Below are 17,500 nucleotides of genomic sequence, written 5' to 3'. Positions count from 1 at the left end.
ACTTCTGCCTGACTCAAGTAAAGACCATTTTTGATCTAATCCAAGCAACCTCTCTGTGTCTGTCTGTGCATCTGAGTTTATCACCTCCACGTAGCACAGTGGATCCTAGCAATCTGCCTGCTACGCGGGAGACCCGGGTTTGTATCCCGACTAATCCTTACAAGCACCCACAATTTACTACAGAGACATTTACACTCAAATCTGACTGACTATTCTTAAAAGGGGAAACTGGAAGGTGAATGTTGGTATTTAAATTAAATACAATTACAAAGTTTATAGAAAGATTCTTTCTTGACCAAATATCTGGTTGTGACACTCTAAATTCACTATTTTACTTTCTTACACATCCTTCCTATTATAACCTTGTGTAAGTCTGTGTGACAGTATACTTTTTTAAGCATACCCTTCACATGTCTGTTTCATGGACTTGCCTTGATGCATTTGTACCATCTTCATTTTGGAAGTTGAGGGGGGGGTCATTTGACCGGTCACTCTTCATGGACATACAAGTGGGCACAGGTGATGGAGGTCTCTCCCGACGGACGTGTCTATCACACAAAATAGCACCCATGATTTACTACAGAGGCATTTACACACAAAATCTGACTTACTATTCTTAAAAAGGGGAAGCTGGAAGTTGAATGTTGGAATTAAATTTAAATTAAATACAATTACAAAATATTCATGGGACGCATCACTACTTATTTTAATTTGGATATTTGAATTCAGCCATTGAACTGAACTGGCCAGAGTTTTAATGATGCTGCTGTGCTCACAATTCCATATGGAATGCAAGAGCGTGTGAAATGTAGTTTTCTCCTCTCACTACTGTTAGATATTGGTGGGTTTCACATACCAGACCATATCAATAGACCCCCTGACCCTAACCCATATCAATAGACCCCCTGACCCTAACCCAAGCACCAAGCCAGAAACCTAGGCGTCATATTTGACTCAGATCTCAATTTTGAAACCCATATCAAAAATATAATTAAAACATCTTTTTATCACTTAAGAAACATTGCTAAGGTGCAACCGTTTCTCGCTCAGGCTGACACCGAAAGACTGATGCACGCGTTTATCACGAGCAGGCTAGACTACTGTAACTCGCTTTTGTCTGGTCTACCAAAAAAAGCCATTAGTCAACTACAAACAATACAGAATGCAGCAGCGCGAGTTCTCACTAAAACAAGACGGAGAGCGCACATCACACCAGTATTAAAATCACTGCACTGGCTACCTGTTAGTTTTAGAATAGATTTCAAAGTTCTCCTACTAGTCTATAAATCACTCCATAGTCATGCACCTGAATATATAACAGACATGCTCTCAAGGTACACACCCAGTAGATCCCTGAGGTCCTCCGGCACTGAACTTCTAACAGTTCCAAAAGCCAGGACAAAGAGACATGGGGAAGCAGCTTTTAGTTTCTATGCCCCCAACCTTTGGAACACTCTGCCAGAATACCTAAGAATACCCCCCAGCAGCTGTCTCTTAGTTTGACGATAACTGTGCTGAGCAGTTCTTTACGGTGCCAGTGCGGTTAGTACGTAATTTCCTGTTTATTTATCTCTGGCAAAATCTGTGTCTCTTTATAAGTGTTTTGTAACCTGTAATATGTATTTATTTAACATTTATGTAACATTTATTTATTTACTTATCTGTGTCTCTTTACAAGTGTCTGTAACCCCCCCCCCCCCAGCAGCTGTCTCTTAGTTTGACGATGACCGTGCTGAGTAGTCCTTTACGGTGTTTGTAAACCCCCCCTTTCCTTCCTACTGTGAGGCGCATTGTGTTACCTCCTTGTATGAAATTTTGATTTGATTTGATTTGATTTGATTTGATATCAATAGACCCCCTGACCCCCACCCTCAGTTTGAATAACACCAGGGGTCTGGAGCCAGAGCCATTAGACTGGATTCCTGGCCTTTGTCTACAGCCATGACCAGATGGTTGGAGCCAAGCATATTAGCATTTAGATGGCCACGGTCAACTAGATCCCTCTGCCTGGCATTCACACCTCACATATCTCGTTCCTCTCCTGCCACAACCTCCTACCTTGACCCCCAGACACACACACACACACACACACACACACACACACACACACACACACACACACCCTCACCTTAGCCCCCCACCCCCCAAGCAGACATATCACCCGTATCCTCTCCCCCACAGAAAGAGTGACATCAAGCACATCCATACATCAGAGACTCCCACACACTTTTTCACAAATGGTGCTGGAGAGTGACTGACTTGCTGTTATGAAAAGGGAAATGCGATTACAACGTGGTAAAAAACAAAACAAAAAAAATGATTCTTCAGATCGTCAATTTTGCACACAGTGTTTAAAGAGTGCATGCCTTGTGTTTAAACTTACAATGACTTTGTTTAAATTACTTAAATGCACAGTGGCAAAGCTTGTTAACCATAGTCATTCCCTATACAGCTTGTATTATGCTTTGAGGTTTGATCAATAAACACATTTGAAAAAAAACAAAATACAGTTACAAAGTATTTATAGACAGACTCTTTGTTTCTTGACCAAATATCTGGTTGTGACACTCTAAATTCACTATTTGTTGACTTCCTAACACACCCGTCCTAGTGTACTCTTGTGTTAGTCTGTGTGACAGTATACCTTTTTAAGCATACCCTTGACATGAGTCTGTTTCATGGACTTGCCTTGATGCATTTGTACCATCTTCATTTTGGAAGTTGAGGGGGGGGTCATTTGACCGGTCACTCTTCATGGACATACAAGTGGGCACAGGTGATGGAGGTCTCTCCCGACGGACGTGTCTATCACACAAAATAGCACCCATGATTTACTACAGAGGCATTTACACACAAAATCTGACTTACTATTCTTAAAAAGGGGAAGCTGGAAGTTGAATGTTGGAATTAAATTTAAATTAAATACAATTACAAAATATTCATGGGACGCATCACTACTTATTTTAATTTGGATATTTGAATTCAGCCATTGAACTGAACTGGCCAGAGTTTTAATGATGCTGCTGTGCTCACAATTCCATATGGAATGCAAGAGCGTGTGAAATGTAGTTTTCTCCTCTCACTACTGTTAGATATTGGTGGGTTTCACATACCAGACCATATCAATAGACCCCCTGACCCTAACCCATATCAATAGACCCCCTGACCCTAACCCAAGCACCAAGCCAGAAACCTAGGCGTCATATTTGACTCAGATCTCAATTTTGAAACCCATATCAAAAATATAATTAAAACATCTTTTTATCACTTAAGAAACATTGCTAAGGTGCAACCGTTTCTCGCTCAGGCTGACACCGAAAGACTGATGCACGCGTTTATCACGAGCAGGCTAGACTACTGTAACTCGCTTTTGTCTGGTCTACCAAAAAAAGCCATTAGTCAACTACAAACAATACAGAATGCAGCAGCGCGAGTTCTCACTAAAACAAGACGGAGAGCGCACATCACACCAGTATTAAAATCACTGCACTGGCTACCTGTTAGTTTTAGAATAGATTTCAAAGTATCTCCTACTAGTCTATAAATCACTCCATAGTCATGCACCTGAATATATAACAGACATGCTCTCAAGGTACACACCCAGTAGATCCCTGAGGTCCTCCGGCACTGAACTTCTAACAGTTCCAAAAGCCAGGACAAAGAGACATGGGGAAGCAGCTTTTAGTTTCTATGCCCCCAACCTTTGGAACACTCTGCCAGAATACCTAAGAATACCCCCCAGCAGCTGTCTCTTAGTTTGACGATAACTGTGCTGAGCAGTTCTTTACGGTGCCAGTGCGGTTAGTACGTCATTTCCTGTTTATTTATCTCTGGCAAAATCTGTGTCTCTTTATAAGTGTTTTGTAACCTGTAATATGTATTTATTTAACATTTATGTAACATTTATTTATTTACTTATCTGTGTCTCTTTACAAGTGTCTGTAACCCCCCCCCCCAGCAGCTGTCTCTTAGTTTGACGATGACCGTGCTGAGTAGTCCTTTACGGTGTTTGTAAACCCCCCTTTCCTTCCTACTGTGAGGCGCATTGTGTTACCTCCTTGTATGAAATTTTGATTTGATTTGATTTGATTTGATTTGATATCAATAGACCCCCTGACCCCCACCCTCAGTTTGAATAACACCAGGGGTCTGGAGCCAGAGCCATTAGACTGGATTCCTGGCCTTTGTCTACAGCCATGACCAGATGGTTGGAGCCAAGCATATTAGCATTTAGATGGCCACGGTCAACTAGATCCCTCTGCCTGGCATTCGCACCTCACATATCTCGTTCCTCTCCTGCCACAACCTCCTACCTTGACCCCCAGACACACACACACACACACACACACACACACACACACACACACACACACCCCTCACCTTAGCCCCCCACCCCCCAAGCAGACATATCACCCGTATCCTCTCCCCCACAGAAAGAGTGACATCAAGCACATCCATACATCAGAGACTCCCACACACTTTTTCACAAATGGTGCTGGAGAGTGACTGACTTGCTGTTATGAAAAGGGAAATGCGATTACAACGTGGTAAAAAACAAAACAAAAAAAATGATTCTTCAGATCGTCAATTTTGCACACAGTGTTTAAAGAGTGCATGCCTTGTGTTTAAACTTACAATGACTTTGTTTAAATTACTTAAATGCACAGTGGCAAAGCTTGTTAACCATAGTCATTCCCTATACAGCTTGTATTATGCTTTGAGGTTTGATCAATAAACACATTTGAAAAAAAACAAAATACAGTTACAAAGTATTTATAGACAGACTCTTTGTTTCTTGACCAAATATCTGGTTGTGACACTCTAAATTCACTATTTGTTGACTTCCTAACACACCCGTCCTAGTGTACTCTTGTGTTAGTCTGTGTGACAGTATACCTTTTTAAGCATACCCTTGACATGAGTCTGTTTCATGGACTTGCCTTGATGCATTTGTACCATCTTCATTTTGGAAGTTGAGGGGGGGGTCATTTGACCGGTCACTCTTCATGGACATACAAGTGGGCACAGGTGATGGAGGTCTCTCCCGACGGACGTGTCTATCACACAAAATAGCACCCATGATTTACTACAGAGGCATTTACACACAAAATCTGACTTACTATTCTTAAAAAGGGGAAGCTGGAAGTTGAATGTTGGAATTAAATTTAAATTAAATACAATTACAAAATATTCATGGGACGCATCACTACTTATTTTAATTTGGATATTTGAATTCAGCCATTGAACTGAACTGGCCAGAGTTTTAATGATGCTGCTGTGCTCACAATTCCATATGGAATGCAAGAGCGTGTGAAATGTAGTTTTCTCCTCTCACTACTGTTAGATATTGGTGGGTTTCACATACCAGACCATATCAATAGACCCCCTGACCCTAACCCATATCAATAGACCCCCTGACCCTAACCCAAGCACCAAGCCAGAAACCTAGGCGTCATATTTGACTCAGATCTCAATTTTGAAACCCATATCAAAAATATAATTAAAACATCTTTTTATCACTTAAGAAACATTGCTAAGGTGCAACCGTTTCTCGCTCAGGCTGACACCGAAAGACTGATGCACGCGTTTATCACGAGCAGGCTAGACTACTGTAACTCGCTTTTGTCTGGTCTACCAAAAAAAGCCATTAGTCAACTACAAACAATACAGAATGCAGCAGCGCGAGTTCTCACTAAAACAAGACGGAGAGCGCACATCACACCAGTATTAAAATCACTGCACTGGCTACCTGTTAGTTTTAGAATAGATTTCAAAGTTCTCCTACTAGTCTATAAATCACTCCATAGTCATGCACCTGAATATATAACAGACATGCTCTCAAGGTACACACCCAGTAGATCCCTGAGGTCCTCCGGCACTGAACTTCTAACAGTTCCAAAAGCCAGGACAAAGAGACATGGGGAAGCAGCTTTTAGTTTCTATGCCCCCAACCTTTGGAACACTCTGCCAGAATACCTAAGAATACCCCCCAGCAGCTGTCTCTTAGTTTGACGATAACTGTGCTGAGCAGTTCTTTACGGTGCCAGTGCGGTTAGTACGTAATTTCCTGTTTATTTATCTCTGGCAAAATCTGTGTCTCTTTATAAGTGTTTTGTAACCTGTAATATGTATTTATTTAACATTTATGTAACATTTATTTATTTACTTATCTGTGTCTCTTTACAAGTGTCTGTAACCCCCCCCCCCCCCAGCAGCTGTCTCTTAGTTTGACGATGACCGTGCTGAGTAGTCCTTTACGGTGTTTGTAAACCCCCCCTTTCCTTCCTACTGTGAGGCGCATTGTGTTACCTCCTTGTATGAAATTTTGATTTGATTTGATTTGATTTGATTTGATATCAATAGACCCCCTGACCCCCACCCTCAGTTTGAATAACACCAGGGGTCTGGAGCCAGAGCCATTAGACTGGATTCCTGGCCTTTGTCTACAGCCATGACCAGATGGTTGGAGCCAAGCATATTAGCATTTAGATGGCCACGGTCAACTAGATCCCTCTGCCTGGCATTCGCACCTCACATATCTCGTTCCTCTCCTGCCACAACCTCCTACCTTGACCCCCAGACACACACACACACACACACACACACACACACACACACACACACACACACACACACACCCCTCACCTTAGCCCCCCACCCCCCAAGCAGACATATCACCCGTATCCTCTCCCCCACAGAAAGAGTGACATCAAGCACATCCATACATAAGAGACTCCCACACACTTAATTTTTCACAAATGGTGCTGGAGAGTGACTGACTTGCTGTTATGAAAAGGGAAATGAACACAGAGAATTGAAGGACACAGGCAGCTTTTAAGAGAAAGCTATTAGCCTAAGTATGCCTATAGGTCCACTAAAAAGCCCAAGAGCCACAGAAACACACGGATATATTATCTTCATTTAACATCACACATAATTCAGATGATGCATTACCTCTGTCCCTCTGGAGCGTCTCCTGGTGTTTCCATTGCTCAGCTTCTCTTCATGGACACACAACTGGCTTCAGTAGAAACAAGGAATCAAAACAATAATGTATTTAAAAACGAATTACATTAATATTTGTATACTATTAATTTTAAATATAAGTATAAATTAAATTAAACAAAATTACCAAATAGGATATATGACAATTCAACAATCCTTATTGCTCTAAGATAACGTTCTCCACCCACCAACCCTGGTCATCTGGGTACGCCCAGGCAGAGGTTACAATGGGCTAATCAACTACACAGCTATAGCATGTACTTCAGATGGCAAAGACATCATGATCAGACTACTGCCCACATCATAAGGATCAATTCAAGTCCAAGCATAGCATGCATACGTGTATGATTTCATCTGCCATGCTTCTGATAATCTATCCTCCCTCCCTTTTGAACCCCCCCCCCCCTCCCCCTTTTATCTCTACCTTTCTACCTGGCCAGATGCAGAAATATGTCCTTTAGTTTCACCCTACTAAAATAATGTTAGCAAGAATAATAATCAATAAGCACCTAAAAATCTAAGCACAATTTTCAAATACGTAGCCTATAAGACAACTACTGAAAACTACTGACTAGCTGAAGGATGGCAATGGCTTGGCAACTAGGGCAGTCACCAGGGGAGACTGTGTTATACAGTATAGACAGTACGTTTGGACAGACAGTCTTCTCAGTACGCACCTCTAATTACTGGAATACCTTCCCTACTGATGTAAGGGAGTGCGCCAGTATTTCAGTGTTCAAAAACAAACCAAAAAAAAATAACCAAACCGGCAACCATAATTAGGCCACTGCACTACTCACTACTAACTTCTTTTTATGTCTAACACCTTGTCTGTCTGGTTTTTACAATTTGTTATCTTAACTGCACTGTTTTGACACACTGTTGCTTATCTTTTTATTATCATTATTATTTATTTTAATTATATAATTTTTTCTCATTATTTCTTTCTTTTATTTCCGTATCTCTCTGTCATGCCCTGCCAAGGGACAGCGGATGAAAAATAGCTAACCTAGCTAATTCCGGTGCATTTACATTTTTCTTGGGAAATGTTTATCAATGTACACTGTCCCTTTTCAAATAAACGCATACACTAAAACATAACATACTATTGGGGTCGAATAGTATTGTGAATAGATGATTAACTGACCTGTTTACTATGCCGCCATTTTGTAGCAGTACGTCCCCTGAGAAACAACCTTTGCTAAATAAATCAATCACTGCACAGATGTGTACACACATCAGAACATGTTTCTCAAGATTAGACTCACATGTTTCTATCAAACATAACCAAGCTTCCAATTCGAGTTGAGCTAAAGGTAGATATCTTCTTCCTCCTGTTAAAATGGAATCTGTAAAGTGAACTTTGACTATTTCTGCCCTTCCTCTTATGTCAGACCTGTAAGGAGGAGCCCAGAGTGTCTAAGGTGTAAAACTTAATCGTAATGGCGGGCAAAGTTGAGCAAAGTCCAGGAACACATATACACACACACTCTCTCTCTCTTTTCCTCTCCCTCTCCCTCTCCCTCTTTCTCTCCCTCTCTCTCTCCCTCTCTTTCTCATTCTCCCCCTCTCTCTCCCCCGCCTCTCTCTCTCTCCCTCTCTCTCTCCCTCTGTCTCCCCCTCTCTCTCCCCCTCTCTATCTCTCTCTCTCTCTCCCCCTCTCTCTCTCTCTCTCTCTCTCTGAGAATCAACAATATATGAGGTAGTGTCCCACCCTGGGGAGTGTTTACCAAAAGTGTCATTGTGCAGCAATCACTTGAAATAATCACATTTCTACCTTCTGCCAACTCCCCATCCCCTTTCTCTATCTCTACCTCTCTACCTGACCCATGCAGATGACCCCCTCTATCTCTACCTCTCTACCTGACCCATGCAGATGGCCCCCTCTATCTCTACCTCTCTACCTGACCCATGCAGATGGCCCCCTCTATCTCTACCTCTCTACCTGTCCCATGCAGATGACCCCCTCTATCTCTACCTGTCCGGCTCCATGCAGATGGCCCCCTCTGTCTCTACCTCTCTACCTGGCCCATGCAGATGACCCCCTCTATCTCTACCTGTCCGGCTCCATGCAGATGGCCCCCTCTGTCTCTACCTCTCTACCTGGCCCATGCAGATGACCCCCTCTATCTCTACCTGTCCGGCTCCATGCAGATGGCCCCCTCTGTCTCTACCTCTCTACCTGGCCCATGCAGATGACCCCCTCTATCTCTACCTCTCTACCTGGCCCATGCAGATGACCCCCTCTATCTCTACCTGTCCGGCTCCATGCAGATGGCCCCCTCTATCTCTACCTCTCTACCTGACCCATGCAGATGGCCCCCTCTGTCTCTACCTCTCTACCTGGCCCATGCAGATGACCCCCTCTATCTCTACCTCTCTACCTGTCCGGCTCCATGCAGATGGCCCCCCTCTGAGCTCTGTAAAGCGCTTTAAGACAATTTGATTGTTTTGGCGCTATATAAATAAAATTGAATTAAATTGAATTATGTTGCTCCTCTTAGTTAGTCGAGAGGTTTCATTGCCCCTATATTTAAATACGTACTTCATTTAAACACCTGTCTGATAAAACTTTCCCTATATTTAAATATGTACTACATTTAAACACCGGTCTGATAAAACTGCATAGATAAACGAACCTGGGGTCATGAGCAGCAATGAGATGTATGAAATAATATTCAACATTTTGAAATATCTCTCTTCATGGAGAGTTTTGTTTCTATATCCACTCTAAAGGCAGAAATATGTCCTGAAGGCATTTAGTTTTACCCCACTAAAACAATGTAAGCAAGAATAATAATCAGTAGGCACCAAAAAATCTAAGCACAATTTTCAAACAGGTAGTCTATAACACAACTACTGAAAACACAACATATTATTTTAGTAGAATAGTAGTGTGAATAGAAGAATCACTGACCTGTTTACTATGCCGCCATTTTGTAGCAGTACGTCCCGTGGGGAAACAACCTTTTCGAAATAAATCAATCACAGCACGGATGTGTACACACATCAGAACATGTTTCTCAAGATTAGACTCACATGTTTCTATCACACATAACCAAGCTTAAGGTTTTCAAATTGATTTAAGCTAAAGGTAGATATCTTCTTCCTCCGGTTAAAATGGAGTCTGTAAAGTGAACTTTGACTATGTCTGCCCTTCCTCTTATGTCAGACCTGTAAGGAGGAGCCCAGAGTGTGTAAGGTGTAAAACTTTATAGTCATGGCGGGCAAAGTTGAGCAAAGTCCAAGAACACACACACATGCACAGACACACACACACACATACACACACACAGACACTCTCTCTCTCTCCCTCTCTCTCTCCCTCTCTCTATCCCGCTCCCTCCCCCCCTCTCTATCCCTCTCTCTCTCATTCTCCCCCTCTCTCCCCCCCCTCTCTCTCTTTCCCTCTCTATCTCTCCCCCCTCTCTCTCTCTCTCTGAGAATCAACAACATATGAGGCAGTGTCCCACCCTAGGGAGTGTTTACCAAAAGTGTCATCGTGCAGCAATCACTTGAAATAATCACATTTCTACCTTCTGCCAGCTCCCCATCCCCTTTCTCTATCTCTACCTCTCTACCTGACCCATGCAGATGGCCCCCTCTATCTCTACCTCTCTATCTGTCCCATGCAGATGACCCCCTCTATCTCTACCTCTCTACCTGACCGGCTCCATGCAGATGGCCCCCTCTATCTCTACCTCTCTACCTCTCTATCTGTCCCATGCAGATGGCCCCTCTATCTCTACCTCTCTACCTCTCTACCTGACCCATGCAGATGGCCCCCTCTATCTCTACCTCTCTACCTCTCTATCTGTCCCATGCAGATGACCCCTCTATCTCTACCTCTCTATCTGTCCCATGCAGATGACCCCTCTATCTCTACCTCTCTACCTCTCTATCTGTCCCATGCAGATGGCCCCTCTATCTCTACCTCTCTACCTGTCCGGCTCCATGCAGATGGCCCCCTCTGGGCTCTGTAAAGGAATTGTATTGTTTTGGCGCTATATAGTAAATAAAATTGAATTGAATTACGTTGCCCCTCTTAGTATGTCGAGAGGTTTCATTGCCCCTATATTTAAATACGTACTTCATTTAAACACCTGTCTGATAAAACTGCCCCTTCATTTAAACACCTGTCTGATAAAACTGCATAGATGAAAGAACCTGGGGTCATGAGCACCAATGAGATGTAAGAAATAACATTCAACATTTTGAAATATCTCTCTTCATGGAGAGTTTTGTTTCTATATCCACTCTAAAGGCAGAAATATGTCCTGAAGGCATTTAGTTTGACCCTACTAAAACAATGTAAGCAAGAATAATAATCAGTAGGCACCTAAAATTCTAAGCACCATTTTCAAACAGGTAGCCTATAAGACAACTACTGAAAACACAACATATTATTTTAGTAGAATAGTAGTGTGAATAGATGAACAACTCACCTGTTTACTATGCCGCCATTTTGTAGCAATACGTCCCGTGGGGAAGCAACCTTTTCGAAATAAATCAATCACAGCACGGATGTGTACACACATCAGAACATGTTTCTCAAGATTAGACTCACATGTTTCTATCACACATAACCAAGCTTAAGGTTTTCAAATTGATTTAAGCTAAAGGTAGATATCTTCTTCCTCCGGTTAAAATGGAGTCTGTAAAGTGAACTTTGACTATGTCTGCCCTTCCTCTTATGTCAGACCTGTAAGGAGGAGCCCAGAGTGTCTAAGGTGTAAAACTTTATTGGCATGGCGGGCAAAGTTGAGCTAAGTCCAAGAACAAAGTTGAAGTCTTGCATTTTAAATTTAACTCATTCCTGTCAGTCTGTGCATAAGAAGCTGTTGCACACAGCAAGCATTGCTAGTGCTGATATACAGATAGATACATGGGCAGTGGTGGGCATTGCTAGTGCTGATATACAGATAGATACATGGGCAGTGGTGGGCATTGCTAGTGCTGATATACAGATAGATACATGGGCAGTGGTGGGCATTGCTAGTGCTGATATACAGATAGATACATGGGCAGTGGTGGGCATTGCTAGTGCTGATTTACAGATAGATACATGGGCAGTGGTGGGCATTGCTAGTGCTGATATACAGATAGATACATGGGCAGTGGTGGGCATTGCTAGTGCTGATATACAGATAGATACATGGGCAGTGGTGGGCATTGCTAGTGCTGATATACAGATAGATACATGGGCAGTGGTGGGCATTGCTAGTGCTGATATACAGATAGATACATGGGCAGTGGTGGGCATTGCTAGTGCTGATATACAGATAGATACATGGGCAGTGGTGGGCATTGCTAGTGCTGATTTACAGATAGATACATGGGCAGTGGTGGGCATTGCTAGTGCTGATATACAGATAGATACATGGGCAGTGGTGGGCATTGCTAGTGCTGATATACAGATAGATACATGGGCAGTGGTGGGCATTGCTAGTGCTGATATACAGATAGATACATGGGCAGTGGTGGGCATTGCTAGTGCTGATATACAGATAGATACATGGGCAGTGGTGGGCATTGCTAGTGCTGCTGATATACAGACAGATACATGGGCAGTGGTGGGCATTGCTAGTGCTGATATACAGATAGATACATGGGCAGTGGTGGGCATTGCTAGTGCTGATATACAGATAGATACATGGGCAGTGGTGGGCATTGCTAGTGCTGATATACAGATAGATACATGGGCAGTGGTGGGCTTTGCTAGTGCTGATATACAGATAGATACATGGGCAGTGGTGGGAGTTCCTGCATAATAAAAGCTGCATGGAGATCAATTCTGTGTTCAACACTTCTCCATTGACAGTATGGGACAGTACTGTCAGAGTTTCATTGCACACATTATAGCTGACAACCAATCTGAGAGGGGTGGGGGTATCACTGAGTAAAAGACATGGTCCTTACTGCCCTCTCCATAGCCACTCCTTGCCTGACAGTCTTCTGAAAAGCAGTAAAGACCACGGAAGACCATGGAGACTATAATAGGCACGTGTATTGTTCTGTAAAGGCAACACATTTTCTTTTGTATGAAATGAATCCTCAAAGATTTGCAAATATTGCCTTACCCAGGATAATGTTTCATTATCACCCACAGAATAGAGCCATTAAAATGACCTCTGGAAACAAGAGCATTATTATTGTATTCATGCTGAGTATTTATTTAGGTGGAATATTATACTTACGCTCTGCAAAAAGATTTGAGCTTTGGCTTTACTCTACCAGTATTGGGTGTAGGTTGGATGTTGGTTTCAGCACATTGTACACAGGAAATCTACACAGTTTTGCTGAACCTGCATTAACCTGCATACAGGTGAGGGCAGTATGAACAGATTCATTAGCCCCCACTTCATTGCACTGCCCCCTCTTATGGTCATTTTTGGTATGGCAGTGTGATGCTAAGATGACTAGTTTGAAAATAACATGAATTTTGATTCAAGCATAAGAAGCATGTTAAAACATACAATTACTGTTTGCACACTTTAAGAGCTTTTGAGCGTTCTTGTTTTATGCTTAAACAGTGTGACACAGCATGAATCAAAGGCTCCTTTGGTGTGATGTCAATCCTGTAACACTTTAACAGAGAAGACAAGGCCACACTGACAGAAGTTGACAAAGCTGACCGGTATTGATGATACATTTGTCCATATTGTAATTGCAGATGTGTATTTAGCATGATAACCATGAACTTCATTATTAATAAAGCAAAAGTCCTGGTTTGGTTCGGTTGAATAAATAATTCTAATTGACATCTGGAATCACATGAGTGACATATGAGAACTTGAAGATCAACATCATCAATGATAACTAAGTAGGCTATTAAATGTTGTAATGTGTGTGTGTGTGTGTGTGTGTGGTTGTGTCTGTGTGTGTGTGTGTGTGTGTGTGTCTGTGTGTGTGTGTGTGTGTGTGTGTGTGTGTGTGTGTTGTAATATGTAATAGTTACTTTCTTCTTTTTATCTTTGCTTTGTCCCGCAGATAAAACCAATATAACGCATTTTCCTGAAGCAGTTTCCCATCTTCATGAGTGAATATGTAGAGACACGTCTGTGTTTGATCATGAGGGCTGAATGTCTATGGGGCTACAACAGGTTCAACCCAGACACTTTTGATCCTTGGCAATCCAAGGAATACTGTCTCACAAGTTCACCTGTGGACACCTGTGGACACCTGTTCAGCTGCCTAAACTCTACGACCTGCCATCCCTCATCCAAGACAGAAAAAAGGATCTGAAACTCTAATGAATATAAATGTGAATATGAAGGTCAAAACACCCAACTGTACTCATGACTTGCTGTGAGACTGACAATAGTCTATGAGCTCGACCAATCACAAAGCCTCCACAGCTCCACAGCACAGGACATGTGGTGCTTCACACACACGCGCACACACACACACACACACACACGCACGCACGCACGCACGCACGCACGCACGCACACACACAGGACATGTGGTGCTTGACCAGAGTGCAGGTGTGGGTATCATGTCTGCTAGAGTACTTTACCTGCAGTGGAACATCAAAGAACGTATCGCTTCTAGAAGGCAGCCGGGTAAGAAGTCTAAAAGCGGGGTGGTAGCAGTCCTTTAGAAACCTGCCAGCTTTCCTGAGGCATCGTGTGTGGTAGGTGTCCTGCAGGGCTGGGAGCTTCATGCCGATGATGAACTCCGCAGTCCTGACCACACTACAAAGGGCTTTGCGGTCCTTGGCTGTGCAGCTCCCATACCACACTGTGATGCACCCAGTCAGGATGCTCTCTATTGTGCATCTGTAGAAGTTGGTGAGGATGACTGGGTCCATGCCAAACTTCTTCAGTCTCCTCAGGAAGAAGAGGCGTTTCCCAGTCACCTCCCTCTCCACTCCTCCAACAGTCACCTCCCTCTCCACCTCCTCCATCAGTCACCTCCCTCTCCACCTCCTCCATCAGTCACCTCCCTCTCTCCTCCTCCCGCTCTTATAGCGTCTGTAGGAGCCATTTAGGAGTATTTGGTGGATATTTCAGTTTTTATGACTGTATTGTTGTTGGTGATTTGATTTGTACTGAATTATCCCAAATTAGGAAGTTGTGATTGGTTCTGAGTGTGTGCCCCCTATAGGTCAGACAATGATTGGCGTTGGGATAAGGGTGTGCCAGGCCAAGGAGAGTGGGGAGTTCCGGCGGCCTGCGCATATCATTATTGAACGTGACCGGGACCGGGAGGCGTGAATCGTGACCGTGAAAAAGACTTTAATGCTTTGGTTTACTTTTGATGTACGAAATAAATGGAAACAAGTTCATTATATCCACGTCTCATGGACTCTATTTAAATCACGCGTCAAGACACAATCGCCGGGAACTCCAAGAAGTGGTCAAACAAATTGGCAAGATTTAGCCACTACAGCGTCAGATACTCAGATACTTATAGCATCAGATACTGCTCTTATAGCATCATATACTGCTCTTATAGCATCAGATACTGCTCTTATAGCGTCAGATACTGCTCTTATAGCATCAGATACTGCTCTTATAGCGTCAGATACTGCTCTTATAGCATCAGATACTGCTCTTATAGCATCAGATACTGCTCTTATAGCATCAGATACTGCTCTTATAGCGTCAGATACTGCTCTTATAGCCTAGCGTCAGATACTGCTCTTATAGCGTCAGATACTGCTCTTATAGCATCAGATACTGCTCTTATAGTGTCAGATACTGCTCTTATAGCATCAGATACTGCTCTTATAGCGTCAGATACTGCTCTTATAGCATCAGATACTGCTCTTATAGCGTCAGATACTGCTCTTATAGCATCAGATACTGCTCTTATAGCATCAGATACTGCTCTTATAGCATCAGATACTGCTCTTATAGCGTCAGATACTGCTCTTATAGCATCAGATACTGCTCTTATAGCCAAGCGTCAGATACTGCTCTTATAGCGTCAGATACTGCTCTTATAGCATCAGATACTGCTCTTATAGCATCAGATACTGCTCTAATAGCATCAGATACTGCTCTTATAGCGTCAGATACTGCTCTTATAGCGTCAGATACTGCTTTTATAGCCAAGCGTCAGATACTGCTCTTATAGCGTCAGATACTGCTCTTATAGCATCAGATACTGCTCTTATAGCATCAGATACTGCTCTAATAGCATCAGATACTGCTCTTATAGCGTCAGATACTGCTCTTATAGCCAAGCGTCAGATACTGCTCTTATAGCGTCAGATACTGCTCTTATAGCGTCAGATACTGCTCTTATAGCCAAGCATCAGATACTGCTCTTATAGCATCAGATACTGCTCTTATAGCGTCAGATACTGCTCTTATAGCATCAGATACTGCTCTTATAGCCAAGCATCAGATACTGCTCTTATAGCATCAGATACTGCTCTTATAGCATCAGATACTGCTCTTATAGTGTCAGATACTGCTCTTATAGCATCAGATACTGCTCTTATAGCCAAGCGTCAGATACTGCTCTTATAGCATCAGATACTGCTCTTATAGCATCAGATACTGCTCTTATAGCCAAGCATCAGATACTGCTCTTATAGCGTCAGATACTGCTCTTATAGCATCAGATACTGCTCTTATAGCGTCAGATACTGCTCTTATAGCCAAGCGTCAGATACTGCTCTTATAGCATCAGATACTGCTCTTATAGCGTCAGATACTGCTCTTATAGCATCAGATACTGCTCTTATAGCGTCATATACTGCTCTTATAGCGTCAGATACTGCTCTTATAGCCAAGCGTCAGATACTGCTCTTATAGCGTCAGATACTGCTCTTATAGCATCAGATACTGCTCTTATAGCATCAGATACTGCTCTTATAGCCAAGCGTCAGATACTGCTCTTATAGCGTCAGATACTGCTCTTATAGCATCAGATACTGCTCTTATAGTGTCAGATACTGCTCTTATAGCGTCAGATACTGCTCTTATAGCATCAGATACTGCTCTTATAGTGTCAGATACTGCTCTTATAGCATCAGATACTGCTCTTATAGCGTCAGATACTGCTCGTATAGTATCAGATACTGCTCTTATAGCGTCAGATACTGCTCTTATAGCATCAGATACTGCTCTTATAGCGTCAGATACTGCTCTTATAGCCAAGCGTCAGATACTGCTCTTATAGCGTCAGATACTGCTCTTATAGCATCAGATACTGCTCTTATAGCATCAGATACTGCTCTTATAGCGTCAGATACTTCTCTTATAGCATCAGATACTGCTCTTATAGCGTCAGATACTGCTCTTATAGCATCAGATACTGCTCTTATAGCATCAGATACTGCTCTTATAGCATCAGATACTGCTCTTATAGCGTCAGATACTGCTCTTATAGCCAAGCGTCAGATACTGCTCTTATAGCGTCAGATACTTGCTCTTTATAGCCAAGCGTCAGATACTGCTCTTATAGCGTCAGATACTGCTCTTATAGCCAAGCGTCAGATACTGCTCTTATAGTGTCAGATACTGCTCTTATAGCATCA

At 42.7% G+C, this 17,500-nt stretch overlaps 1 protein-coding gene across 1 annotated transcript in view; it reads right to left on the bottom strand.

Moving 5' to 3' along the window:
* LOC105905356 (NLR family CARD domain-containing protein 3-like) overlaps window positions 1–10,157 on the bottom strand; it is a 25,515-nt gene extending 15,358 nt beyond the window's left edge. The window contains exons 1-5 of the mRNA XM_042710716.1: window positions 9,923–10,157; window positions 6,955–7,017; window positions 4,941–5,057; window positions 2,689–2,805; window positions 432–548 (exon numbers count right to left, since the gene is read on the bottom strand). Coding sequence (XP_042566650.1) covers window positions 432–548; window positions 2,689–2,805; window positions 4,941–5,057; window positions 6,955–6,989 — 386 coding nt within the window. The 5' untranslated portion in view covers window positions 6,990–7,017; window positions 9,923–10,157. The remainder of the gene's footprint in view (window positions 1–431; window positions 549–2,688; window positions 2,806–4,940; window positions 5,058–6,954; window positions 7,018–9,922) is intronic.
* Between the last annotated feature and the right edge of the window lie 7,343 nt (window positions 10,158–17,500).

The sequence above is a fragment of the Clupea harengus genome, chromosome 19 (genome assembly GCF_900700415.2).
Source record: "Clupea harengus chromosome 19, Ch_v2.0.2, whole genome shotgun sequence".
NCBI classification, from domain to species: Eukaryota; Metazoa; Chordata; class Actinopteri; order Clupeiformes; family Clupeidae; genus Clupea; species Clupea harengus.
This window is presented reverse-complemented; position numbering and strand designations above follow the sequence as displayed.